The 23,489-nt window shown below is 52.1% G+C and overlaps 1 protein-coding gene across 1 annotated transcript; it reads left to right on the top strand.

The window, feature by feature from the left end:
* The first annotated feature begins 3,677 nt into the window (after nucleotides 1–3,677).
* Nucleotides 3,678–22,008, top strand: GNAT2 (G protein subunit alpha transducin 2). Its single transcript, XM_077839069.1, has 8 exons — nucleotides 3,678–3,795; nucleotides 8,467–8,509; nucleotides 12,321–12,462; nucleotides 13,557–13,714; nucleotides 15,291–15,419; nucleotides 15,740–15,869; nucleotides 21,148–21,301; nucleotides 21,818–22,008. The coding sequence occupies exons 1-8, from the start codon at nucleotides 3,678–3,680 to the stop codon at nucleotides 22,006–22,008; spliced, it is 1,065 nt and encodes a 354-aa protein (XP_077695195.1).
* Nucleotides 22,009–23,489: the final 1,481 nt, after the last annotated feature.

The following is a 23,489-nucleotide window of genomic DNA, read 5'->3' as shown; positions in this document are numbered from 1 at the left end:
CGCACAGGGCTGGGGATGGAAATATCCCGGATGGTCATTCCCCACCCCCCGCGGCTTCAGGGCTCACGCCAGCCATTCAGCTCAGCTGATCTAACCCTGCTCCCCCTCCCCAGCTGGCTGCAGTTTCCTCCCTTTTAAAACTCTTCTCCCTACCACACAGGATCAATAGACCTGCCACACAGGGAGACTCTCTGCAGCCTTCCTCATCCATGTGGGCATCTATACACCCCATCATATATCCCCACATACAGCTGTGTTGTTATATAGGCCACAATAGGGACTGGCAGAGCTCCCCACCCCAGCAGTGGCAGGCTGGGTGCCCATCTGGGTTTCAGGAGCTGTCTCTTCCTCAGGCTTTTGCCTGGGGAAGAGATCCTGGCTCTCCAGGGAAACCTCTTCCACATCAGGGTCCTGGTTGGGATCCTGGCCGGCCCGTAGTGGGTTAGTTATCATTTCTCCCCCTCTGGCCCAGCGGGAGGCCACTCCGCCTCACTACTCCCTGGGCCACCACCCACTCTCAGGGGATTAGCAGGTCAAGCGCTAGGGCCAGAGGCCCCTTTGGCGAGGCAGAGCAGGGCAGCAAAGTGGTTGGGGTGATTCTGACCCTCAGGCAAGGTGGAGCACCAAACAGTCTCTGGGTTTAGGCCCTGAGGCAGGGAAGAGCAACATCCTGGCTCAGGCATATGGCAGACAAATGCAGGTCTCTTGATCTAAGGTGGGGAGGCTGCAACCTCAGGGGTTGGGTTAGCAGCAGGGGGTAGGGAGACCCGGGCCCACCCTACTCCACCCGGTCCCAGCCCTGGGCCCAACAGTGGCAGAGGGTCAGCAGGGATCCCACGGCAACACGCTGACTCAGGTTCTGACAGCAAAACTGGACCAACATCTGGTTTCCCTGGGCTACTTCCTACTGGAGTCTGGGAGGGGGGTTCCATAGGCATGGGGTCCTCCATCTCAGCGGGGTACTGGGCTGTCGGCATTCCCGTGCGCTCCTCGCCACTCTCAGCTTCCTCCGGGGTCAGGGTGCTCCTCAGGTGGGGAGCTGGGCCCGGGGTCTGCAGCAGGCTTAGGACATTCATCTCCTTCCCTGGCTCAGGCTCCACTGAGCTAGTGGCCCCATACCCACCTTTTATACTTCCTGTCCCGCCCCTTAGCTTCCAGCAGGAGGGTCAGGCCTGGCCTGGCTCCGCCCACCACGTCGCAGAGAGCAGCTCCTCCCCCTCTGGCTCCGTGGGAGGCCACCCTACCTCGCAACACGGCCTCTTGGGGGCCTCCAGTGCTGTCCACAGAACAACAGGACGCCTCCGCCTGGCAAAAATCGGGTCCAGCTTGTGATAGGAGGGGCAGGGGCTGGGACCATTCCAGAGGCCTGGTTGTCCTGGCCTGTGGAGTGGTACTAGAACTTGTCCTGGGAGCGACCCCTGTCCGTCACTGGATTCGATACAGACGTGTATGTCTGGGTAGCCTGACGGTAGCTGCTAAGGCAGGACTAGGCCATCTCCCCAGCTCACAAGGAAATCCATGATCTCTGCACGGCTCCCTGGGGGGTGCATGGGGCATGGCTCCTGCACCACTGAGAGGGGTACGTGACTCTGGCCGTGTGTGCACTGACAGGGCACAGGTGATGGCAAGCCAGTGTTTAAACTGGGAGGGGACACCCAGTCAATGCCAGAGTAGTAGAAGGTACGGAGGTAAAAAGACAGGCCAATCCAGATGCAAAACAGTGCAGTGTGGGATAGTAGTGGGAGGACTGCCAGAGGCAGAACTGTTCATTCAAAATACAGATATGTCCACACAGACCTGTGCTGGACTAACTCATCTCAAAATGGACTCAATCCGCTTGCAAAATGGATTAGCCAATTTGCAAAAAGTGGCCAGATAATTAAAAAGAAAAAGAAAAGAAAAGACAGATTGTGTCAGACAGACACTGGCCATTTTAATCCAAAACAATAGTTAATGTCAGGTTTCAGAGTAACAGCCGTGTTAGTCTGTATTCGCAAAAAGAAAAGGAGTACTTGTGGCACCTTAGAGACTAACCAATTTATTTGAGCATGAGCTTTCGTGAGCTACAGCTCACTTCATCGGATGCATCCGTGAGCTGTAGCTCACGAAAGCTCATGCTCAAATAAATTGGTTAGTCTCTAAGGTGCCACAAGTCCTCCTTTTCTTTTTGCGAATAGTTAATGTGTGTGTGTGGGGCGGGGGGGACGGACGGGGACCAACCTGTGTAGAGAAGCTCTTGGTGTTTGTCTGGCTGTTAGTACGTTTCCAACGTGATAACATTTGAATGCTGCATCCGACCAATTCCAGAATTTCAGAGAATGGAATTTCATGGGCAGAACAGTGTGGATTTTGGTGAAAACTCAGCAACCGGAAGGGGAAAAATAGGGAACACCCGGAACCCTTTCATCTGGTTAGCAGACCCAGCAGTTTCAACCACTTCTGCCATCATCTATAGATCAAAGAACCAGTTGGTGTTGCCACCTTCTAGCACAACCCCTGCTAGCTAGCTCAGCTCTACCCATCCTCCCAAGAAATTTTAACATGTGACCCCTTGAATTATTTATCTCCTAGATAGAAATAAGACTGGGGGACTGAAGGGGCATGGGACTGCACACAGAGCCCTTGGCTGGGGGTGGGAAATGGAGGACCCTGGTATGGGGGAGGTGGGGCACACAGAGCTACTGGCATATGTTGGAGAGCGAATGGGGGCACAGAGTCCCTGCCATGGTGGGAAAGTGGGGAATGGAGGACGTGGGAGGAAAGGGGAATGAGGGGGACACACAGAGCTGCTGGCATGGGGGAGGAGTGGGAGGAGTCCCTGAAATAGGAGAGTGGTACCCAAAGAACCTGTGGGGGGGAACGGAGGGGAGCCAGGAGCCTCTGGGGTGGGCAAGGAGCTCAGCTGACAGAAGCTATAAAGCGTGCAAACTACTAGTTAGCCAACGATCGATGAATTTCTAACGCACCCAGCGCCGTGGTACTAGGGCCCCAGCTGCTAGGGTGCTGGCTGTTCCCCTCGGCTGCTGAACAGCCTCTTCCAGATCTGGAGCAACAGCGAGGAGAAGGCTGGTTTACCCAGCAGGCCCCGGCTGACATTTTTCATCTAGAGCTCTCCAGCTCTATGGGTCGGGTCGGGTCGGGTCGGGTCGGGTCTGGCCTGGGGCCCCCCAAGTCACACACCGCAGGGCCCCTGCAGCAGCGGGATTCCTTCCCTCGTGTGCTTGCAGGATGGGGGTTGCTCTCCCTTCCCCCCTTACATAATGAACCTCTCCGCCCCACCTGCAGCCTCGTCCAGTGTTCTCTGTTCCCAGGCATTAATCTTTGCCATCTTGGGCTCATTTAATTGGATTTCCCAGGTCACATGGTGAGATAAAAAGTCCCCAATCCGTAGGACAGAAAGTGGGTCATCCATGGGGAATTAAGGGAGAGGGGCAAGGTGAAGGGCTCCCAGGCTGCCTTCGTAGCAGTCTCTGGCCAGCAGCTGTCCGGCGTGGAACTCCAGAGCCAGCCTGCGGCGTGCGGCCCTTCTCTGGTGCTGTGCGGGGTTGGGCAAAGAGATATATTTTTTCTCTCTCTCTCTCTCCCCACCCCGTAAAGGGTGAGTGACCTAGGGTGAAGAGCTGGAAGAGACAGAGGAGCTCGAGGAGTTAGAGGAGCTAGAGGAGGAAGACGCTGAGATGGGGAGTGGAGCGAGCGCTGAAGATAAAGAACTTGCCAAAAGGTCCAAGGAGCTGGAGAAGAAACTCCAGGAAGATGGAGACAAGGAGGCAAAGACAGTCAAGCTGCTGTTGTTAGGTAAGCATGGGAGCTGGGCAACGCTGCAGCTTGCCTGGGGCACCCTCAGCTCCTAGAGGTGGATCCAGAAATGAGCGGGCAGAGAAGTGGTTCTGTACCACTCAGAGCTGGTCTCCATGCATGTAATAAATGTGCAGTCTGCAGAGAATGGCCCAGCAGGGGATTCTGGTGATTCGGGATGAATGCAGGGTACGAGGGGGAGGTTAATCTGTAGTTCTCTGTTGGCTAAGCAGTGCCTGGGAAGAAGGCAACCCCGAGATGAGATGTAGTGATGCCAAGCTAGGGGAGGTGGGGCAAGAAAGGAGAAACTGGGGTTATTGTTGCTGGGCCTGAGGACAATCAGTTTATGTGAAGGGATTAGAAAATGGCAGTATCTGCTGGTGGCCAAGGGATGGGAGACAGAAGAAAGAGAAGAGGGAGCATGAAATGCAGCGCAGGACCAGGGCAGGAGGGCTTGGTCTGGCTGTTTCAGTCCATGGTGGGTTCAGAGATATGGTCACCCTGGGTTTTTTGTTGTTGTTTTTCTCATTTTTTTCCAACTGAGAGGAGGATCCGTTCCTAAGTAGCACCAGATGGGCTCTCATTAGCCTGATGACTTCCTAACTGAAGCGATTAGCTGGGATACAGAGATTTCTCAGCCAATCGGATGTGACAAGAGGTCACAAACACCCTCTTGAGAGAAGCCTGGGTGAAGGGGGCAGCACCTCAGTAGGGATTAAAATCTATTTGTGATTTTCCAGAAGGGGCGGTAGGGGTGGAAATAGGAATGCTGTGGCTGGTGTCACCACTTGGTAACTACATACCTGGGTCTTTCAGCATCGGGGGGGGGGGGGGAGGGCTTTGGATTGATTTGGTGACTCACCAAGGGCCATGTGTGAAAAGGGAATTGATCAGAGTCATTGTTCTGGCCAAAAATGACAAGCAAAGACATACATGTCATGTTTCACTTCACGTGAGAGTTTAGTGGCTGAAGCATAGGGCAGAGGATCAGGACACCTGGGTTCTAGCCCCAGCTCTGCTGCAGCCTCCCTGTTTCGCCCACAGATTCCCGGTCTGTGAAGCAGGGTGGGGGTATTATCCCTAGCCCCCCGCCCTGCATACTGTGGGGGAGGTGCAAGGGCTGGATCGGGCAGCAAAGCTACTCTGGTGAGCAAGGCAGGATCAAACCGCAGCTCGTTAGACGCTGCTGAAGCGCTTTGAGATCTCTGGCCTAGAGAAAGGCAGAGGGTGATGGTGACTGGGTCTGTTACCTGCTTGTTGGTAGAAAACTTCATAAGCAGCGTGAATAGAAAGGGCTGGACTTTATTTCTGAACACACTGATTTTACCCGATTACTAAAAGCCTCAATTTAGCCAAATATCCCAGTGGCAGAAGGGCCTGTGCTCCGAGTCTGCATTACCGAGTCACCAGCTGGAGGCTTCACAAGCCTGCTGATCTCCGAGCTGCAAGCTGAAGCGAATGGGGTGATCCCACTGCTGGGCTGGGCGCCTCTCTCAGCCCTTTTACAGGCACTAGACCATGAGCGGAGTACTGCAAACAGCAGAATACTAGGGCAGGTCTCACTGTCAGCCCAGCACTGCTGAGGCAAGGGAGCCTGCTAGGAGATGCCGAGAGCACGCACGGTTTAGTCCTTCTAAAGCCGTGATGGAGCGGGATTCTCCAGCCTGCTCTTGTTCTCCTACAGCAGCCCCTCTCCTTTCCCCTGGGCTCCAGCTCAGAGCACAGCTTCCTTTGGGCCTGTGCTGCCCAGTGAAGCTGCTGCTCACTCTGGCACACGGCAAAGTCTGGGGCACCCAAATCTTACAAGTGTGCACATAAAGTCAGCTAGAAGGGGCCCTGCTTGGTCACAGCAGGGGCCCAAGTGTCTTCTTCAATGCAGCTGTGGGGGAGGTGTAAGGGATGGATAGGTCCCAGGGAGGGGACACAGGAGATGCAGAAGGTAGGGAGCAGGTACTAGGGTGAAGGTTAGGCCACTGGACGGTCATGGGGGGGGGAGAACCCCCCCCAGTGACAGGCTCCTCCAACCCATCTCTGCTTAGTGTCACAATCAGCGAGGGTAATTCACCACCACCCTCTTCCAATCAAGATCAGATGTCTCCTCCTGAAAGAAAGGCTCCTGCTCACAATGAAGAGATGGGATCAATGCAGCAATGTCTGGCTGAGGTCTCTGGCCTGGGCGTGGCAGCAGCTCAGACTAGATGCACACAATGGTCTGAGGGGCCATCAGGTTGCACCATTCCACCCAGGAACTCATCACTGGGGGGTCAGTCCTGGTCTGCACCCCAGGGTGCCCTAAGCCACCCTCCATGATTCCTATGCTCGCCCCCCGTACCTGGAGAGAACTCCAAGCCTGCGTCAGAACCGGGCCAGTGTGAAGGCAGCAGAATAAACCCTTGCTCCAGAGGGTGACTGGTGAGGGTTTAGGAAAGATGGCACCTAAGCGGAGAACTGAGATTGAGGGTAGAAGCCCCTGCTGGAAACCCAGCCTCCCACCCGGCTCCTAGAAGGAAAGTGAGGCCAGCAGGGCCGTCTCAGCCCAGAGCCACCCTTTGCAGCTCCTGGGGCGAATGCTCCCTGGAGTTCTAGGTTACAACGCGGCTGCCTTGCTGCTCGCACTGCAGGGGCAGGAAGCCTGCGCCGGACTCTGCGCAGCACCGCAAGGTTCATCCAGGTGACGGCAGGGAGGCTGGGATCAGTGTGATTAGGCCCTAATTCTAAGCAGCTTCCTGGTTTGGAATAAGCTGCTTAAAACGATAAGATGAGGCGATGCCCGGCGCTTGCAGCCGAGAACTGAAGGGCAGGCGATGAGAATGGAGGCAGGAGAGAGGAGGGGGAGGTTAAGAAAAGCAAAGCGCGGGGCTGGGCTGATATGCCCAAGGGCTGAGGCCCTTACCGTGCAAGGAATCCCAGCTCCAGGCTGAGCTCAGGCTGCCCGACATGGTCCTTTCTACCCTGCTGGGGCACAGTATGATGGTACCAGCATGACAGACACACGGGCCTGGCTTGCTGTATAGGGTTCCACTGATGGGGGGCTTATGGAGTAACTAGGTCCCCTGACCCCGTAGCAATGACAGGTCCTTTGTGCCAACAGCAGCCGGGGACATAGCTCTTGAGTGCCCCCCCAGCGGCTAGCCTTTGAGCACTGCTCATGGGCTCTGGAGGGAGGGATCTCCAGCCTTCCTGGGCCAGGGAAATGAGTCAAGCCAGGGGGGAGCCTCTGAGGAATAAAAAGGGGGCATGAGCAAGGCACAGGGGGGTCTCCCTCGGCCTGAGAAAACTGTTCAGGCCCTGCTGACTGCAGGGGTGGATGGAGGCTGGAAGGTTCCCCTGATCCACCAGACCAGCAAGGCTCAGTACTGAGAGGAGCAGGTGGGACAGGAGCCAGAGCAGAGGGCTCAGTGACAATGCATCACAGTCTGCAGGGGGGTTAGGTAGATGGAGGGGGACGCTTACAGACTTAGGCAAGGGGGGTGTGGAAGGATGATGGAAGCTGCAGGGTATTGCTCTGGCAGATGTATCCTGGAGGTGTGAGTAGTGAAAGATCTGAATACCAAGCATCCAGGCAAGAGCTAGGACAGGAGAGTTAGGGCAGCCAAGTAGTGGAGGCTAGATACCCTTATCGAACTACAGGGCTGGAAGGGACCTCAACAGGGCACCTAGTCCATCCTCCCATGCTGAGGCAGGCCCACCCCAATGGCTATAACCTATTTTCAAGCCCCCCGGCCTCCCGAGCCCACCTGTTCCAGCGCTGAACTCGCCTTGCAGGTAGAAAGTTATTCCTAAAAAATCCAACCTCAGCCTCCCTGGCTGCCAAGTAAGCGGATTGCTACTTGTCCTGCCCTCGGTGGCCATAGAAAGCAATAGATTGCCGGCCCCTACGTAACTACCTTTACATATGTTATGTTCCCCCCTCAGCCTTCTCATCTCTAGACCACACCTGCCCAGTTCTTTCCTCATCCTCTACCCTGCAGGGCACCAGATGGTTTGAACCCTGGGCAGGGAGACAGGTTTGGGCTAGAAGCACCTGGCCCAGCTTCCACACAGTGAGGCCTTCGTGACTTGCGGCTGGCTGGCACGGAGCCTTCCAAGGACTGGCTCAATGCCGGGGAACAGCGGCAGTGCAGGAAGCACGGCCGTCCCACGTACGCCTCCCCCTTTCCCAGAGCCCAGCTCATCCCGCTCAGGGCAGGCACGCATCAGTGCACAGCGAGGGGAGCTGAGCACCTCGGGGGGCCGGGGGGGGGCGCTGAAGGGGAGAGTCCAGCTGGTTCTGCAAAAGCAGATTCAATCCCTGGTTCCTAGACACCCAGTTTGACCACTCCCTCAAAACAAGGCCTTTCCCTGGGCTGGGCTCTTGATGAGCTCTTGGGAGCCCAGGGCCCGGATCAACTGACCTGTTTGATCCACATTAATATGCCACTAAATAACCCTGCACTGGAGAAATCCTTTCGTGCTGCACTGTCCGAGGGGCCAGCCTCAGAGAAAGGTGCAGGAGGAACAGGAGTGAAGTGCAGGATAGATGCTGGATCTGAGCGCTGCGGATCCAGGTCCTTACGCTGGTCCCAGTGCCCAAGGATCTGAGTGCTCCAGAGCTGCTGTCCCCTTGAAGGCGCACGCGTCTCTCTCTTTCTGAATGCTGGCACTCAAACGTTTCCTCGGGCTCTTTTCCAGGTGCCGGGGAGTCAGGCAAGAGCACAATCGTCAAACAGATGAAGTGAGTACCATGGTAGGGCTGAGGGTCAGCTGCCCAGAACATAGCCCAAGGCAGTTTCTTTGTAGGAGCCTAATCTGAGCATGAATATAGTGTGATTAACCCCTACACTGCTGCTGGGCCAGGCTGCCTCCCATCTGGCCATAGCTTAGCAAGATTAATAAAAATGGATTAAACAACTCAAAAATAGCATCTGCAGTTATGCTGGCAAGCAGGAAAAGGTGCCCAGTTCTTCTGCTTCGAGGCACGAACTGATCAGCAGCTGGGGTCTCTTCATGTGCCATCTCAGTTACAAGTGATGGGTGGGGGTGGAAGTTTCATTCCTCCCACACACCTCAAGACAAGGAAATCGGCAGAGACAGACAGCAGATCTAGCATCTCCACACCTGTGCCCTGTGGAACGTCCCAGGGAGTGGCTGGAGTATGGGAACATCCCATGTGAACTGTTGGCATGTGGGGTACTGGTGGCAAGTTCATGGCCAGCCATACCAAACACCAGGTTGCAAGTCTCCAGGCACAAAGGAGGAGGAAACCACCACACCCCCTTTGTGTGTTGTTCCTTGCTATGCTGTGTCACTGACGTTAGCCCCGGGAGGGGTGAGGGGCAGGGAACACAAACCATCACGGAGTTACACAGGGAGCAAGTGAGCTCTATGCATCAGCAGAGTCCAGCTGCAGAAGGTCCCATGCGATCTGACCTTCCCCTATGAATCTGAGGCTTTATCATGGGCAGAGCCATGTGTGGTCAGTCCAGGAGCCAGTGAGCTAATCCATGCCATGGGTCTCAGACCGCTTTCCTTTCAAAGCTGGTACCCTGGTCTTCATGGAGCCAGCCGATGGAGGGAGTTCTCTCATTGCATCTGGGCTTGGCTGCAAGGCACCTGTGTAGATCACAACTGGCCCAATTGTGAGCTAGGCTGCATGCCAGCACAGAGGCAGATGGGGTGTAAGGAACTCCCTCTCTCCCCTGCATGGGGCAACACATTGTGAGAAACTGCTAGCAGATGCCACTCAAGCCGCTTCCCTCCCACATAGTGTTCAGCGGTGTGGTTCCTCAGCTCTGCACCAAGGGGAAAGTCAGCTATGCCAGGAAAACAGCAGGCATTCCAGCCTAGGAGTAAGCAGGGGCCAAGCTGGCACATTTCAGTCATAGAATATCAGGGTTGGAAGGGACCTCAGGAGGTCATCTAGTCCAACCCCCTGCTCAAAGCAAGACCAATCCCCAATTAAATCATCCCAGCCAGGGCTTTGTCAAGCCTGACCTTAAAAACCTCAAATGAAGAAGATTTGACCACCTCCCTAGGTAATGCATTCCAGTGTTTCACCAACCTCCTAGTGGAAAAGTTTTTCCTAATATCCAACCTAAACCTCCCCCACTGCAACTTGAGACCATTACTCCTTGTTCTGTCATCAGCTACCACTGAGAACAATCTAGATCCATCCTCTTTGGAACCCCCTTCAAGGTAGTTGAAAGCAGCTATCAAATCCCCCCTCATTCTTCTCTTCTGCAGACTAAACAATCCCAGCTCCCTCAGCCTCTCCTCATAAGTCATGTGTTCCAGTCCCCTAATCATTTTTGTTGCCCTCTGCTGGACTCTTTCCAATTTATCCACATCCTTCTTGTAGTGTGGGGCCCAAAACTGGACACAGTACTCCAGATGAGGCCTCACCAATGTCGAATAGAGGGGAACAATCACGTCCCTCGATCTGCTGGCAATGCCCCTACTTATACATCCCAAAATGCCATTGGCCTTCTTGGCAACAAGGGCACACTGTTGACTTATATCCAGCTTCTCGTCCACTGTAACCCCTAGGTCCTTTTCTGCAGAACTGCTGCCGAGCCATTCGGTCCCTAGTCTGTAGCGGTGCATGGGATTCTTCCATCCTAAGTGCAGGACTCTGCACTTGTCCTTGTTGAACCTCATCAGATTTCTTTTGGCCCTATCCTCCAATTTGTCTAGGGCCCTCTGTATCATATCCCTACCCTCCAGAGTATCTACCTCTCCTCCCAGTTTAGTGTCATCTGCAAACTTGCTGAGGGTGCAATTCACACCATCCTCCAGATCATTTATGAAGATATTGAATAAAACCGGCCCGAGGACCGACCCTTGGGGCACTCCACTTGATACCAGCTGCCAACTGGACATGGAGCCATTGATCACTACCCATTGAGCCCGACAATCTAGCCAACTTTCTATCCACCTTACCGTCCATTCATCCAGCCCATACTTCTTTAACTTGCTGGCAAGAATACTGTGGTAGACAGTGTCAAAAGCTTTGCTAAAGTCAAGGAACAACACGTCCACTGCTTTCCCCACATCCACAGAGCCAGTTATCTCATCATAGAAGGCAATTAGATTAGTTGGGCATGACTTGCCCTTGGTGAATCATGCTGACTGTTCCTGATCACTTTTCTCTCGTCTAAGTGCTTCAGAATTGATTCCTTGAGGACCTGCTCCATGATTTTTCCAGGGACTGAGGTGAGGCTGACTGGCCTGTAGTTCCCACGATCCTCCTCCTTCCCTTTTTTAAAGATGGGCACTACATTAGCCCTTTTCCAGTCGTCCAGGACCTCCCCCGATCGCCATGAGTTTTCAAAGATAATGGCCAATGGCTCTGCAATCACATCCGCCAACTCCTTTAGCACTCTCGGATGTAGCGCATCTGGCCCCATGGACTTGTGCTCATCCAGCTTTTCTAAATAGTCCCGAACCACTTCTTTCTCCACAGCGGGCTGGTCACCTCCTCCCCATGCTGTGCTGTCCAGTGCAGTAGTCTGGGAGCTGACCTTGTTCATGAAAATAGAGGCAAAAAAAAGCATTGAGTACCTTAGCTTTTTCCACAACCTCTGTCACTAGGTTGCCTCCCTCATTCAGTAAGGGGCCCACACTTTCCTTGACTTTCTTCTTGTTGCTACCATACCTGAAGAAACCCTTCTTGTTACTCTTAACATCTCTTGCTAGCTGCAACTCCAGGTGTGATTTGGTCTTCCTGATTTCACTCCTGCATGCCTGAGCAATATTTGTGTACTCTTCCCTGGTCATTTGTCCAATCTTCCACTTCTTGTAAGCTTCTTTTTTGGGTTTAAGATCAGCAAGGATTTCACTGTTAAGCCAAGCTGGTCGCCTGCCATATTTACTATTCTTTCTACACATCGGGATGGTTTGTCCCTGTAACCTCAAAAAGGATTCTTTAAAATACAGCCAGCTCTCCTGGACTCCTTTCCCCCTCATGTTATTCTCCCAGGGGATCCTGCCCATCAGTTCCCTGAGGGAGTCAAAGTCTGCTTTTCTGAAGTCCAGGGTCCGTATTCTGCTGCTCTCCTTTCTTCCCTGTGTCAGGATCCTGAACTCGTCCATCTCATGGTCACTGCCTCCCAGATTCCCATCCACTTTTGCTTCCCCTACTAATTCTTCCCAGTTTGTGTGCAGTAGGTCAAGAAGAGCTCTGCCCCTACTTGGTTCCTCCAGCACTTGCACCATGAAATTGTCCCCTACACTTTCCAAACACTTCCTGGATTGTCTGTGCACCACTATATTGCTCTCCCAGAAGATATCAGGGTGATTGAAGTCTCCCATGAGAACCAGGGCCTGCGATCTAGTAACTTCCATGAGTTGCCAGAAGAAAGCCTCATCCCCCTGGTCCGGTGGTCTATAGAAGACTCCCACCACGACATCACCCTTGGTCCCTGCACTGCCTCTCCTTTGGGCTGGGGGGCAAGGGGCCGATATCTGTGCTGCAGGGAGAGGACTGGCAGGGGAAGCAAGGCTGTGATCCCTGCTAACAGGTGTGTTTTATTCCCCTCCCCCCACAGGATTATCCACCAAGACGGTTACACGGAAGAAGAGTGCCTGGAATTCAAGTCCATCATCTATGGCAACGTGCTGCAGTCAATCCTGGCCATCATCCGAGCCATGTCCACGCTGGGGATAGATTATGCCGAACCAGGGCGAGGGGTCAGTACGCTGCCCCTGCCACCACTAGAACATCTGATTGGCCCCTGGACAGGGGAAGGTGGAAGAGTGGGTGGTCCCCACGTGTTCGTCTGTTCGAGTGCCTGCAATTCCCAGTGATATGCAGGAGTCCTGGGAGAAGCTGCTGCTGAGAGGAAGTTTGTTCCTTCTGAGCCCCCGAGGGGGCGGGGACAGGACGGGACGGACGGACAAGTGGGGGTTGGTTCACTGGTGTTCGCTCGAGCTAGTGTGTGAAGAATAGCAGTGTGGATGCTCAGGCTAGCTGTGTAAGTCCAAGCCCATCTGACCCCCTGGGTCTAAGGTCGGGGGCTAGTCCGAGCCTAAACTGCAGCATCCACAGTGCTATTTTTAGCATGCTTGCTCAAGTTTGTCTACCAGGATGGGGAGGCTGTGGCGTAGACAGAGCCCGTGTGTCTCATTCACTCCTGCTAGTGCCTGCTAGAAGCCACTCGGTGGGCAAGTGGCAGTCGTCTGGTTCCACTTCCTCGGGATGTAGATCATAGAATTATAGAATATCAGGGTTGGAAGGGACCTCAGGAGATCATCTAGTCCAACCCCCTGCTCAAAGCAGGACCAATCCCCAATTAAATCATCCCAGCCAGGGCTTTGTCAAGCCTGACCTTAAAAACTTCTAAGGAAGGAGATTCGGAGGGGAGGAGATCGGAAAGGAAGGGCAAGACCTCCAAGTGTGGGAGAGAGGAGCTGTGGGGAAGGAGAGTCTAGAGATGAGTGTCCTGCTCCTTTCATTATTCACAGAGGAACGAGGAGTTTGGTTTTCCGTTGTTTCAGGCACCACGCTGCTATGGTGTGTTGCCGTCTACTGGTTAAGGAAAGCATTCTGGGAGCAGCTTGAGTTCCCCACTCCTGGGCCTGGGCAGGTAGGATTCTGGATATGTTTCCCCACATTCTCTGGGGAAGCTGTTCTTGAAAATCAGCAGGGTTGGGTTGGGAATTTAAATTTCAAAATCCAGATTAAAATCCCACAAAACATGACCCTGTTCAGATGGGCCCAAAGCAGGTCTGCCATTCACACCCATCTCTGGCCCCAGCCTGCTCACCGGCTCTCTCTCTTACAGGATGATGGGCGGCAGCTGTGCAATTTGGCAGATTCCATCGAGGAGGGCACCATGCCCCCGGAGCTAGTAGACTGTATAAAAAAGCTGTGGAAAGATGCGGGAGTCCAGGCCTGTTTTGACAGAGCAGCTGAGTACCAGCTCAACGACTCCGCTTCCTAGTAAGTCTGTCCCTATGACCCAATCATTAGGAAAAGCACCTGCCAGACAGCGAGACCCTCCAGGGATGGGCACGCACTTATTGGGACACAGAGGGCTCATCCATCGTTGGAGCTTAGTACCTTGAATCGTCCCCTTCGCTGATGCTGAAGGGACTGATGTCTTTATGGAGCAGGTACCACCACCCTCTACTGCCACGTAAAGCAACTTGGACTCAGCTTTTCACCAGCAGCCAAGGGGAAGGAAAGGAGAAATTCCAGGTAAAGGGGCCAATCTGCTCCCTTTGAAGCCAGTGGAAGTTTTAGCACTGAGTCCAAGGAGAGCCTTGTCCATCAAAGGAAGGGTACATGCCCCTTAAAGGGCGTTAGAAGACAAGCAAGAGAGACCAGAATGGCTTTGAAGCATCGAGTTGCATGCACGCTCATAATTCACTATGTAACAAGTGAGGTCCTCTGTGCTCCCACTTGGCCCAGAATGCTCCGGGTGAGATAGAGAACACAGGGGATTATCCCCCATGGCCTGGATAGTGCTACTGTGTCAGACAAAGCCCCTAAACACCACTGACATGCGACTATCACTGCCTGCCGGAGGGGGCTGCCTGCCCCTCGTCACCACCATTACTTGACTCTGCGCAAAAACCCTGTTAAACCCAGCCAACCAAGCGATGCTGAATTCAGCCTAGTTCCTGTACCCTTAATTGATGCCACATGCCAGGGTATGTCAGGCCACCAATCTGTCTCATGCACGATACAGGCTGCACTATCTGAGGCCAATGAGCCTCAGGGCCAAATGCTGCTTCTGCTCACAGTAGTGTAAATCCACCGAAGACAGTGGTTACTAGACACAGGCTGGTGTCAACACCATTGCAACTTGTCCCGTCAGGTTAGTTAAACATAGTTCTCAAGGGCCCAGAGCCGTGGCCTGGCACAACGGCTGCAGAGCGGAGGCGTGGGCACATTGCAGGCAATGCTGCAGGGGACACATGTCATTTTTCACGCTGCTGATCCAAATGTGGCCACTCTCTGCCCTAATAAACCCCGGCCTGCCATGCAGCTCCCTCGCAGGCTGCGGCAGCTGCACCGTCCCATTCAACAGCAGGATGGAGGAGCAACTGTGGATGCTGGAACTTAAGGTTACGGGCTTTCCAGACCACAGCATTAACGGAGCTGCTCTATCACCTCCCCCCAGCAGGGTCCACCTGTCTGCCTCTGTCGGTTGTCCCTTGTCTCAGGGTTAGATGGTCAGTTCTTTGGATCATAGCAGACCCTGCGTGTTCAGCACCTGGCACAAGGGGGTCATGGCCCACGCTCCTAGGTGCTCCTGCAATGCAGGTGAGAAGGGATGTGCACATTTTGACCCTGGTTAGTCATGAACTGAGATTTTCTTGCTCTACAGTTGGGCTAGAAAGAAGTCTCCTCTCCCTCAGGCTAGTAGAATTGCTTGGACCTTCCCACTGTCCTCTCCTATGATTGCTAGCTCACTGATAACCCCTTACCCCAGACCTCCTTCCCCACGCACGATAGCTATATTCCCGATCCCTTAGGGCTGCTCCCAACAGCTCTCTGCATTCCTGCCTAGCTACCTGAACCAGCTGGATCGGATCACAGCCCTGGATTACCTGCCCAATGAACAGGATGTTCTACGATCTCGAGTGAAGACCACGGGGATCATAGAGACCAAGTTCGCCGTCAAAGATCTTAACTTCAGGTGAGCATAGGTGCACGTGTGACCCTCTCCCCTTTGGTGGCATCACCGACCCAGGTATCCTGGCCAAATTCCAGCTGGGATAATCTTCCTCACATCCTCTCCTAAACGGCATGTTTCTTGGCTGGTGTAAATCTGCAGAGCGCCATTGCGCTGTCAGTTGACAGCGGCTGAGGATCTGGCCCTCTGCACTCATATACAGAGCTGCCACATCCTACCGGGCAGGGGCTGGGTTTCTGCGGTGGGTGCTGCGACTGCCTCTGCGTTCGGTGCTCTGGTTGGGAAGGGGCTATCTAACAACAGCAGAATTACTCCCTCCACAGGATGTTTGACGTGGGAGGACAGCGGTCAGAGCGCAAGAAGTGGATCCACTGCTTCGAAGGCGTGACCTGCATTATCTTCTGTGGAGCCCTCAGCGCCTACGACATGGTGCTGGTAGAGGATGATGAAGTGGTATGTTCTCTCAATCCCTAGCTGCTGATGGCACTGAGGCCTCTGTCCTCTGCCACCAGAGCACAGCTGGGCAGCTGCTCTCCCCGTTTTCAGAGCACCAGGAAAGGGACAAAACTCCCAGCTCAGCTGGGCGACATCTGAGAGCCACCACCCAGACTTGAAGAAAATAGCATCTCCCCAGCACAGACACCTGCTTGGTGTGAAGGAACACAGGGAGGTGCAGGCAGGCAGCAGAGCCATGAAGAGCCTTGAACGTCAGCTCGCGCTTTACACTGTGCTGCTCTGATGCAAATCCAGGAAGCAAAATAGCACTTGCCTGACATCAGATTAACTCATGTCTGAAAATAAATGCCCCTCTTCCAGCCAGTGCAGCTGGCAACTAAAACCAATTCAAGTAGCACAGTGACATCCCGTAGCTGGTTAAGGCAAAGGATATTTCAGTGGGGCTGCCCAATGGCTTGCCTTCAAGAGGGCATGAGAAATCAATAGAAGGAAGATGGGCTTGTGGTTAAAGCATGAGGTATGAGAGCTGGATACTGTTCCCAGCTCTGTTCTGTGTGTGACCTTGGGCAGATCTCGGATGCCTGGATTTTCAGAACTACCCGCACTTCTCGCCGATTTCAATAGGCGTGGCGGGTGCTCGGCCCCTCTGGAAACACACACTCAATTGTTCTGCAGCTTCCGCCTCTGTCAGTGAGAGATCATAGCCCCTACCTCTCAGGGTTAGCATAGGGCTGAATTCAATGGAACATCTGTAAAGCAAGCGGAGGGCCCTGGACGGACGGCCTGGCATTTTTATAATCAGCCCTATCTCCCTGCTGCACAGCAATTGGCACATCGGTTTCAGAACCTGTAAACTAGGAAGTGAACGTGGAAAGTTCAGAGGAGAAATTGGGAAGGGCTCAGACGTGAGCCACAAGCATGGAAACCTGCTTCATAGCAAGAAACTAAAGATACTCAGTGTGTTTAGTTTGCCCGAGAGAAGGTTAAGAGGTGACTTGATCCCAGCCCGGAAGCTCCTGAGCAAGGAGGTTTCCAATGGCAGAGGATCTTTAATCTAGCAGACAAAGGCTGACAGACCCAACGGCTAGACACATGCAGACTAGACAGAAGGTGCACATTTTTAGCAGCCAGGATGTTTAACCGTTAAGACAACCTACCTGGGCACATGCCGGCATGGGGGGCTTAGAGACGAAGCGCTGCAGTGCTTAACAGCTGCTCAGTGGAATCCTCAGCCCCGGGTCAGGAGCCCAGGCTCCCTATACGATGCATCAGGAGAGCTGGGTAAGAATGGGATTGACAGAACCCAGCAACCTGAGCAGGGAGCCACCTAAGCTGGCCAGTAGAAGAGCAGGGGCTTGGCATTGCCTCAGTGACCTAACTCCACGGGGTTGGGATGCCATCCCCAATAGGCAGAACACTCACCTGGCATGTGGGAGATCCAGCTTTGAATCCCCACTTTAATCCGGAGCAGGAACTTGGACCCTTGTCATCCATCCCCCAGCTATATGCCCTGAGGTGTGTTCCAGGGCAGGTCTCTCTCGACCTCTCCTGCTGAAGCTGTTCTCCTTTGTCTGAAACATTTAAATTGCCCTTGGAGCAAGGACGGGACCCTGGGTCTCCTAGGAGGGCGCACTAACCCCTGGGCTATAGTCTCTCTCTCTCTCCGGATCAGTGACTATTTCACTATTCCACATAAAGAACAGCTTCGCCAGAAGAAACGGAGACACCCGCCCCAGAGTATGCCAGAGCCTGACAGTCAGGGCACTCAGCTGAGGTCGGGGAGACTCAAGTTCACGTCCCTGCTCTGAATGAAGCAGAGGGGGATTCAAACCTACGTCTTCCAGGTGAGTGCTCGAACCACTGAGTGACTGAATACAGGGTGAATCGGAACCATATGTTGTGTGGGTTAGCGTGCTCCGAGCATGACCATAGGATTGGGCACAGCAAGCGAGGCAGGTGGGGGTAACACCTCGCTTGAGGATCGGGCCAGGCAGCTCAGCGGTCTCAGGAATTAGCGGCTTTGCACATGTCCACCAGTGGAAGCTGAGGAATTTAGGCACATGCAGGGTTAAGCAGCAAGTGAGTGGGGGTTTGAGGATCTAAATTCCTTTGTGGATCTAGCCTGGAGTCTTTAAATCAAAATCTCTTCCTACAAGTTCTGCGATAGCTCAACCACAAGCTATGGGGCTGGGTGCAGGAATCCCTGGGTGGGGTTCTCTGGCCTGTGCTGTGCAGGTCAGACTAGATGACCTCTTTTGTTTATAAAAGGTATGTAGCTATGTAGGAACTAGAAAAAGGACAACAGCCAAACAGCATGGCCAAGACTGCAGCTTTGAGAAACTCTAGGAGAATTACCACATCCTGTGTGGGGACAGAACAGGTGAAATCCTGGCCTTGCTAACGTCAATGACTTGCTCCCATTGACTTCACAGGGCTAGGGTTCCCCTCAGTCAGTGGTTGCCCTGGTTGCTGAAGGTCAGATGTCAGTGTAGGGAGGAACTGAAGTTTGAGTGACAAACCAACCCACAGGAAGTGATGCACCTGTAATGAACGTAAGTGCATCAGAGAGTCAGCGATGGCTTGCAGAACTAGCCAGGCAGCAAGCTGCAGCTAAACAGGTGCACCCATAGCTGAAGAAATCCCTTAGAACAGTTGGCAGTTTTACCATGAAAAGCTATTCATAATTCTGCTGCTTATATGTGCAGTTACATAACTGATGGATGGAAAAATCATTGTCCATTCACCCACTGCTTGCTCACTTTGTGTAGCAATGCAGGGGAAGGCAGCCACAGATGGGCCCGATCCACCCCACTACTCTGAACCTGGCTCCCAACTGCAGCTGGAGCCCCTCTCCAAGGGGCACCCTCATTACCCTGGGAAGCAGAGACAGAAAAAGATGTGTCCACCATAAATCCCAATCCGCTGCACTTGACTCCCAGTGCAATGCTGTGGCCAGAAGGGCTAATGCCGTCCTGGGAGGCATCAACAGGGGACTCTTGAGTAGGAGCAGAGAGATGATTTTCCCTCTGTAGTTGGCACTGATGTGACCAGTGCTGGAACATTGTGTCCAGTTCTGGAGATCACAATTCAAAGAGGATGTTGATAAATTGGAGAGGGATCAGAGAAGAGTCACAAGAATGACCGAAGGGTTAGAAAATGTGCCTTATAATGACAGACTCAAGGAGCTCTATTTAGCCTAACAAAGAGAAGGTAAAGGGGTGACTTGATTACAGTCTATAAATACCAATTTGGGGAACAAATATTTAATAACGGGCTCTTCACTCTAGCAGTGAATGGCCTACCATGAGCCAGTGGCTGGAAGTTGAAGCTTGACAAATTCAGGCTGGAACTAAGGCATACAATTTTTACAGTGCAAGTAATTAACCATTGGCACAACTGACCAAGGGTCATGGTGGATTCTCCATCACTGACCATTTGTAAATCGCCGGTGGGCTGTTTGTCTAACAGCTCCGCTCTAGGAACGATGTGGGGCAGATCTGGTACTCTGGTACCCTTCTAGACAAGCAAGGGGCACGTTCAAGCCCTTGGGAGCAAGAAGAGAAGGAGGAAGAAATGCCTAGTGACTAGGACATGGGAAACTTGGGTTCAATTCTCACCTCAAAGTTCCTTGTGTGACCTTTGGCAAGTCACCTAATCTACCCTATGGCTCAGTTTCCTGCATACAGTGGGGATAGGACTTCTCTGCCTCTGGGGTGTGTTGTGATCCATTGTTCGCAGGGTGCTCATACTACCAGGGGGTAGCGTTGGAAGTGGCTTGCGATAGTGCCATAGCAGATATTTGGGCCAGCGTGTACTAGTTTTCTCAAGGAAGATCTTCCTAGCACAGCTGACTTGCAAACCCAGAGGATAAGAACAATCTTGCTTTGTGAAGGGCACTGTAGTGATCAGAGGATGATTTCTGCAGGGCTGGCCTATCCTAAAGCACCTGCAACTCCTCTTGTGGTTGCTGCAGGAAGACCCATAGGCGATGGCTCATTAGAGAGCGCACATACTCACTGCCATCTCCCACAGCACTCCAAGAACTGGCCATCATTTTAGTAATGGGGTCTCAGCTCAGTTATTTAGACAGTGACTTCTCACATCTGATTCTTCCCCACACACAGAGCCTGCCTTGCAGCAATTAGGAATCTGGCATTAGCTTTCTGACATTAGGAGAGATTTACATTGAGGGTGCAGAGTGACAGAAGTCCTTCATTCTGGACTCCCCAGTAACTGTTGTGAGAACCCATAAAAACAGCCAGCCGCCTACGGTGCGGCAATAGAAAGAAGTAGGGCTACCGAGCTACCTGGCTTTGAGGAGCAGGAATGTGGGGATTCTCAAGGCAAAAAGAATCCTCCAACATCTCTAACCAAGCAGTTCAAGACTTTCCTATCATTGGCCATTTTGATAAATATTCTCCCATAGAAACCACCCACAACTTTCTCTTTGGCAACACTTGTGCTTATTACAGCAAAAGAACAGAAGAGTTTGCAAAAGACAAAAGGTAAATCAACTTGCTGGAATGCAGTTGGTTTGGCTGCTGGCTTCCAGCTGCTGTATTTGAGTCTGTACTTTTCTCCTCACTGCCAGAACTTGAAGTTCAGCACCAGAATCTCTCAACACTTTCTTGTGTCTCAAGAGGGCTTTATTAGCAGTATTATGGTAGCAGCTGGAGGGCCTTGTGATGGACCTGGGCCCCATTGTGCTTGCACAGAACAGCCTCTGCTCTAATGAGCTAACAGTCAAGTGAATTTGTCCCCCTTGTACATTTTCAGTCATGGCATCATCTGAAAATTGAAGTCCTGTTGAAACTGCAAAAAAGCCACCATGGAAGGGTGCCGATTCGCTTTGTTTAAAATCCAGTTGGTCTAAAGCTTCTGCCTAGCCATAGAGTCCTTATCTGGGCTATGACAGACAGGAAACATCACAGCTTTATGACCAGCAAAGGCTTCACCACTGTAACAGTAGAGTGCTGCCCTCACCTTTACAGCTGCAAAATCTATGGAGATCAAAAAGCAAGTTCAATTAGCAGCAGCTCAGGCAATGGCTGTTGTAGAGCCTCAGCCTGTGTGAGAAACAAGCTTGAGTGGGAGTCGGGACTTGCACATGTTAAGCCACAGAAACTTGAGTGGGGGGAGAACTTTCAGAATGTGTTTGACCAAGCAAGGACCTGCCCGCCCCTACTTTCTGAAACCAGAATGAGCAGGGTCTTTACAACACAGCCCACCTCTGAAATTTCTTTACAAGTGATATGGTCTTTTTGTCTGTCTTCAGAACCGCATGCATGAGTCCCTGCATCTGTTCAACAGTATATGCAACCACAAGTTCTTTGCTGCCACCTCCATTATTCTGTTCCTCAACAAGAAAGACCTCTTTGAGGAAAAGATCAAGAAGGTCCACCTCAGCATTTGCTTCCCAGATTACGATGGTGAGTTGGTCTAAAAACTCTACCTCCCTCCCTCCCCCATTTATGGTAGTGTTTAGGCCCAAATCATCCTCACCCAAGTTTAAAAAAAATCAAACCTGAGTAATTAGTGGGAAGAAAAATCACAAAAAGCACAAATGGATAGAAAATTATTCTCTTGGGAAAAGTCATTAGGATCAAGCTAGGTCTCTGCAGCTGGGAAAAGGAGAGGATCTGTATTAAGCATTACCACCTTTGGGTGATTTGGTAGGAACAAAGAGGTTCTGACACAAGGCTGACCCACCCCAATAAAAAGGTCTGCTCGCTCTTCACCTTTTGTGTAGAAAGCACACGTCATTGCCCAGGGCTGTCACTCCAGTTCTGTTCTTTAACATGCATTTTATTCTCTCAAAACAACATGACAAAGGATCACATTTCCTCTGCTGGCCACAGATCCATGGGCTTTGAGGAGTTTCTAATTAGGACAGTCTTCCTAATCAGCAGCACTTATCAGCAGAGTTATTTCCTTCCCCGAAATAGGTCCCAATACATTTGAAGATGCAGGAAATTACATCAAGAATCAGTTCCTTGATCTCAACATGCGAAAAGATGTGAAAGAAATCTACAGTCATATGACCTGTGCCACAGACACACAGAACGTTAAATTCGTGTTTGACGCAGTCACGGATGTCATCATCAAAGAGAACCTCAAGGACTGTGGTCTCTTCTAGAACTTCAACTTTTGCAGGTACTGTAAACTTCAAGCAGAGAACTAAAAGCCCATTGTAAGTCACAATTTAGCCACTTTTACTACCAAACGGACATTGTGAGGGGTAGGAGACAATTGGTCTGACTCCTCACCGATAGTTAGGGCCCTACCAAATTCACAGCTGTGAAAAACACGTCATGGATCATGAAATCGGATCTCCCCCATGAAATCTGGCTATTGTAGGTGCGGGACCAGATTTCACAGTGTTGGGCGGCTGGAGAGCAGCGGCTGCTGGCCAAGAGCCCAGCTTGGAAGGCAGAGCTGCCACCATCAGCAGCGCAGAAGTGACAGCGTCATGATATGGCGTTGCCACCGTTACTTCTGTGCTGCTGTTGGGAGTGGCGCTGCCTTCAGAGCTGGGCCCCTGACCAGCAGCTGCCCTTCTGACACTGTGAAATTTATTAGTTTTAAAATCCTATGACCGTGAAATAGACCAAAATGGACTGTGACTTTGGTAGTGATAGTGCACCGCGCGCTCTGGAAAACTCTGCTTTTTTGCCCTTGTAAGCAGCAATATTACCACTAAGCCACTGGTTCTCAACTTTTTCCATATGGGGACATCCCTCCCCCATCTGGGCAGTATCCTCCTCCTCCTTCATAGTATGGGAACAGCAGGGTGGTTGCGAGCACTAGCCACCCTTTTGAAGAGCCCATGAAACAAACTACTTAAACCCTGCCAGCCCCTGTAGCGGTTGATTTCCCTACTCGGCGTGTAGAAGGGGGTTTTTAGCTGAATCTAGTACGCCAAAGTGGGCTAGAGGGTCCAGGAGATGAGTTACGCAGAGTGTTCTGCTTTAGACAGCCTTTTAGCTGGCCACCATGCTGTTTTTAAACAAACACTAATGTTATTTTCAGTTTCTGATGTACGTTTGTACCAACTGCCCAGAAAATCTCTGAAGCATTCTCCGTCCACCCCCTGCCTCCAAAACAACATCCAGCCAGCATCCTCCAACAGTTTCCTGGGGAGCAAAATGAGCAATCTTGGAGCTTTCACTCTCCATGCACATGAATAGGAAAGCAGGGAAATTAAAGGCAGCCAGCCAGCTTCTCTGCAGGCACAAAGTAGCTTGCAGAAGGGCAGAGGGACAAAAACCACTTTGTTTCACCTCTGCATTGTTCGCTGCAAAACAAAACAACTTTCCAATCAGAGCACACAGCAGTCTGTGAATACAGGCACACCCACTTTAAGCATAAAGGAAGATATTGTGTGATGACAGTAGCTTGGAAGGTTTATCGCTGTATTGGGGTTACAAACACCAATGAATACAGCTCTTATAGTAGTGGTTGATTAGATTGAGAATAATTGTTGTAAACTTTACTACCACCATTGTATTTTCACACTTTGTTTGCTACTGTCTGAGCCAGATTCTCATTTAGATCAAGGCATGTTTATACAGCTCTGGTGTTCACGTAAATCAGAATCTGGCCCTCAATATTGATATT

This window comes from Eretmochelys imbricata, chromosome 21 (genome assembly GCF_965152235.1).
Source record: "Eretmochelys imbricata isolate rEreImb1 chromosome 21, rEreImb1.hap1, whole genome shotgun sequence".
In the NCBI taxonomy this organism is placed as follows: Eukaryota; Metazoa; Chordata; order Testudines; family Cheloniidae; genus Eretmochelys; species Eretmochelys imbricata.
The sequence above is the reverse complement of the archived record's forward strand: the minus strand, read 5'-3'. Positions and strand labels throughout refer to the sequence as shown.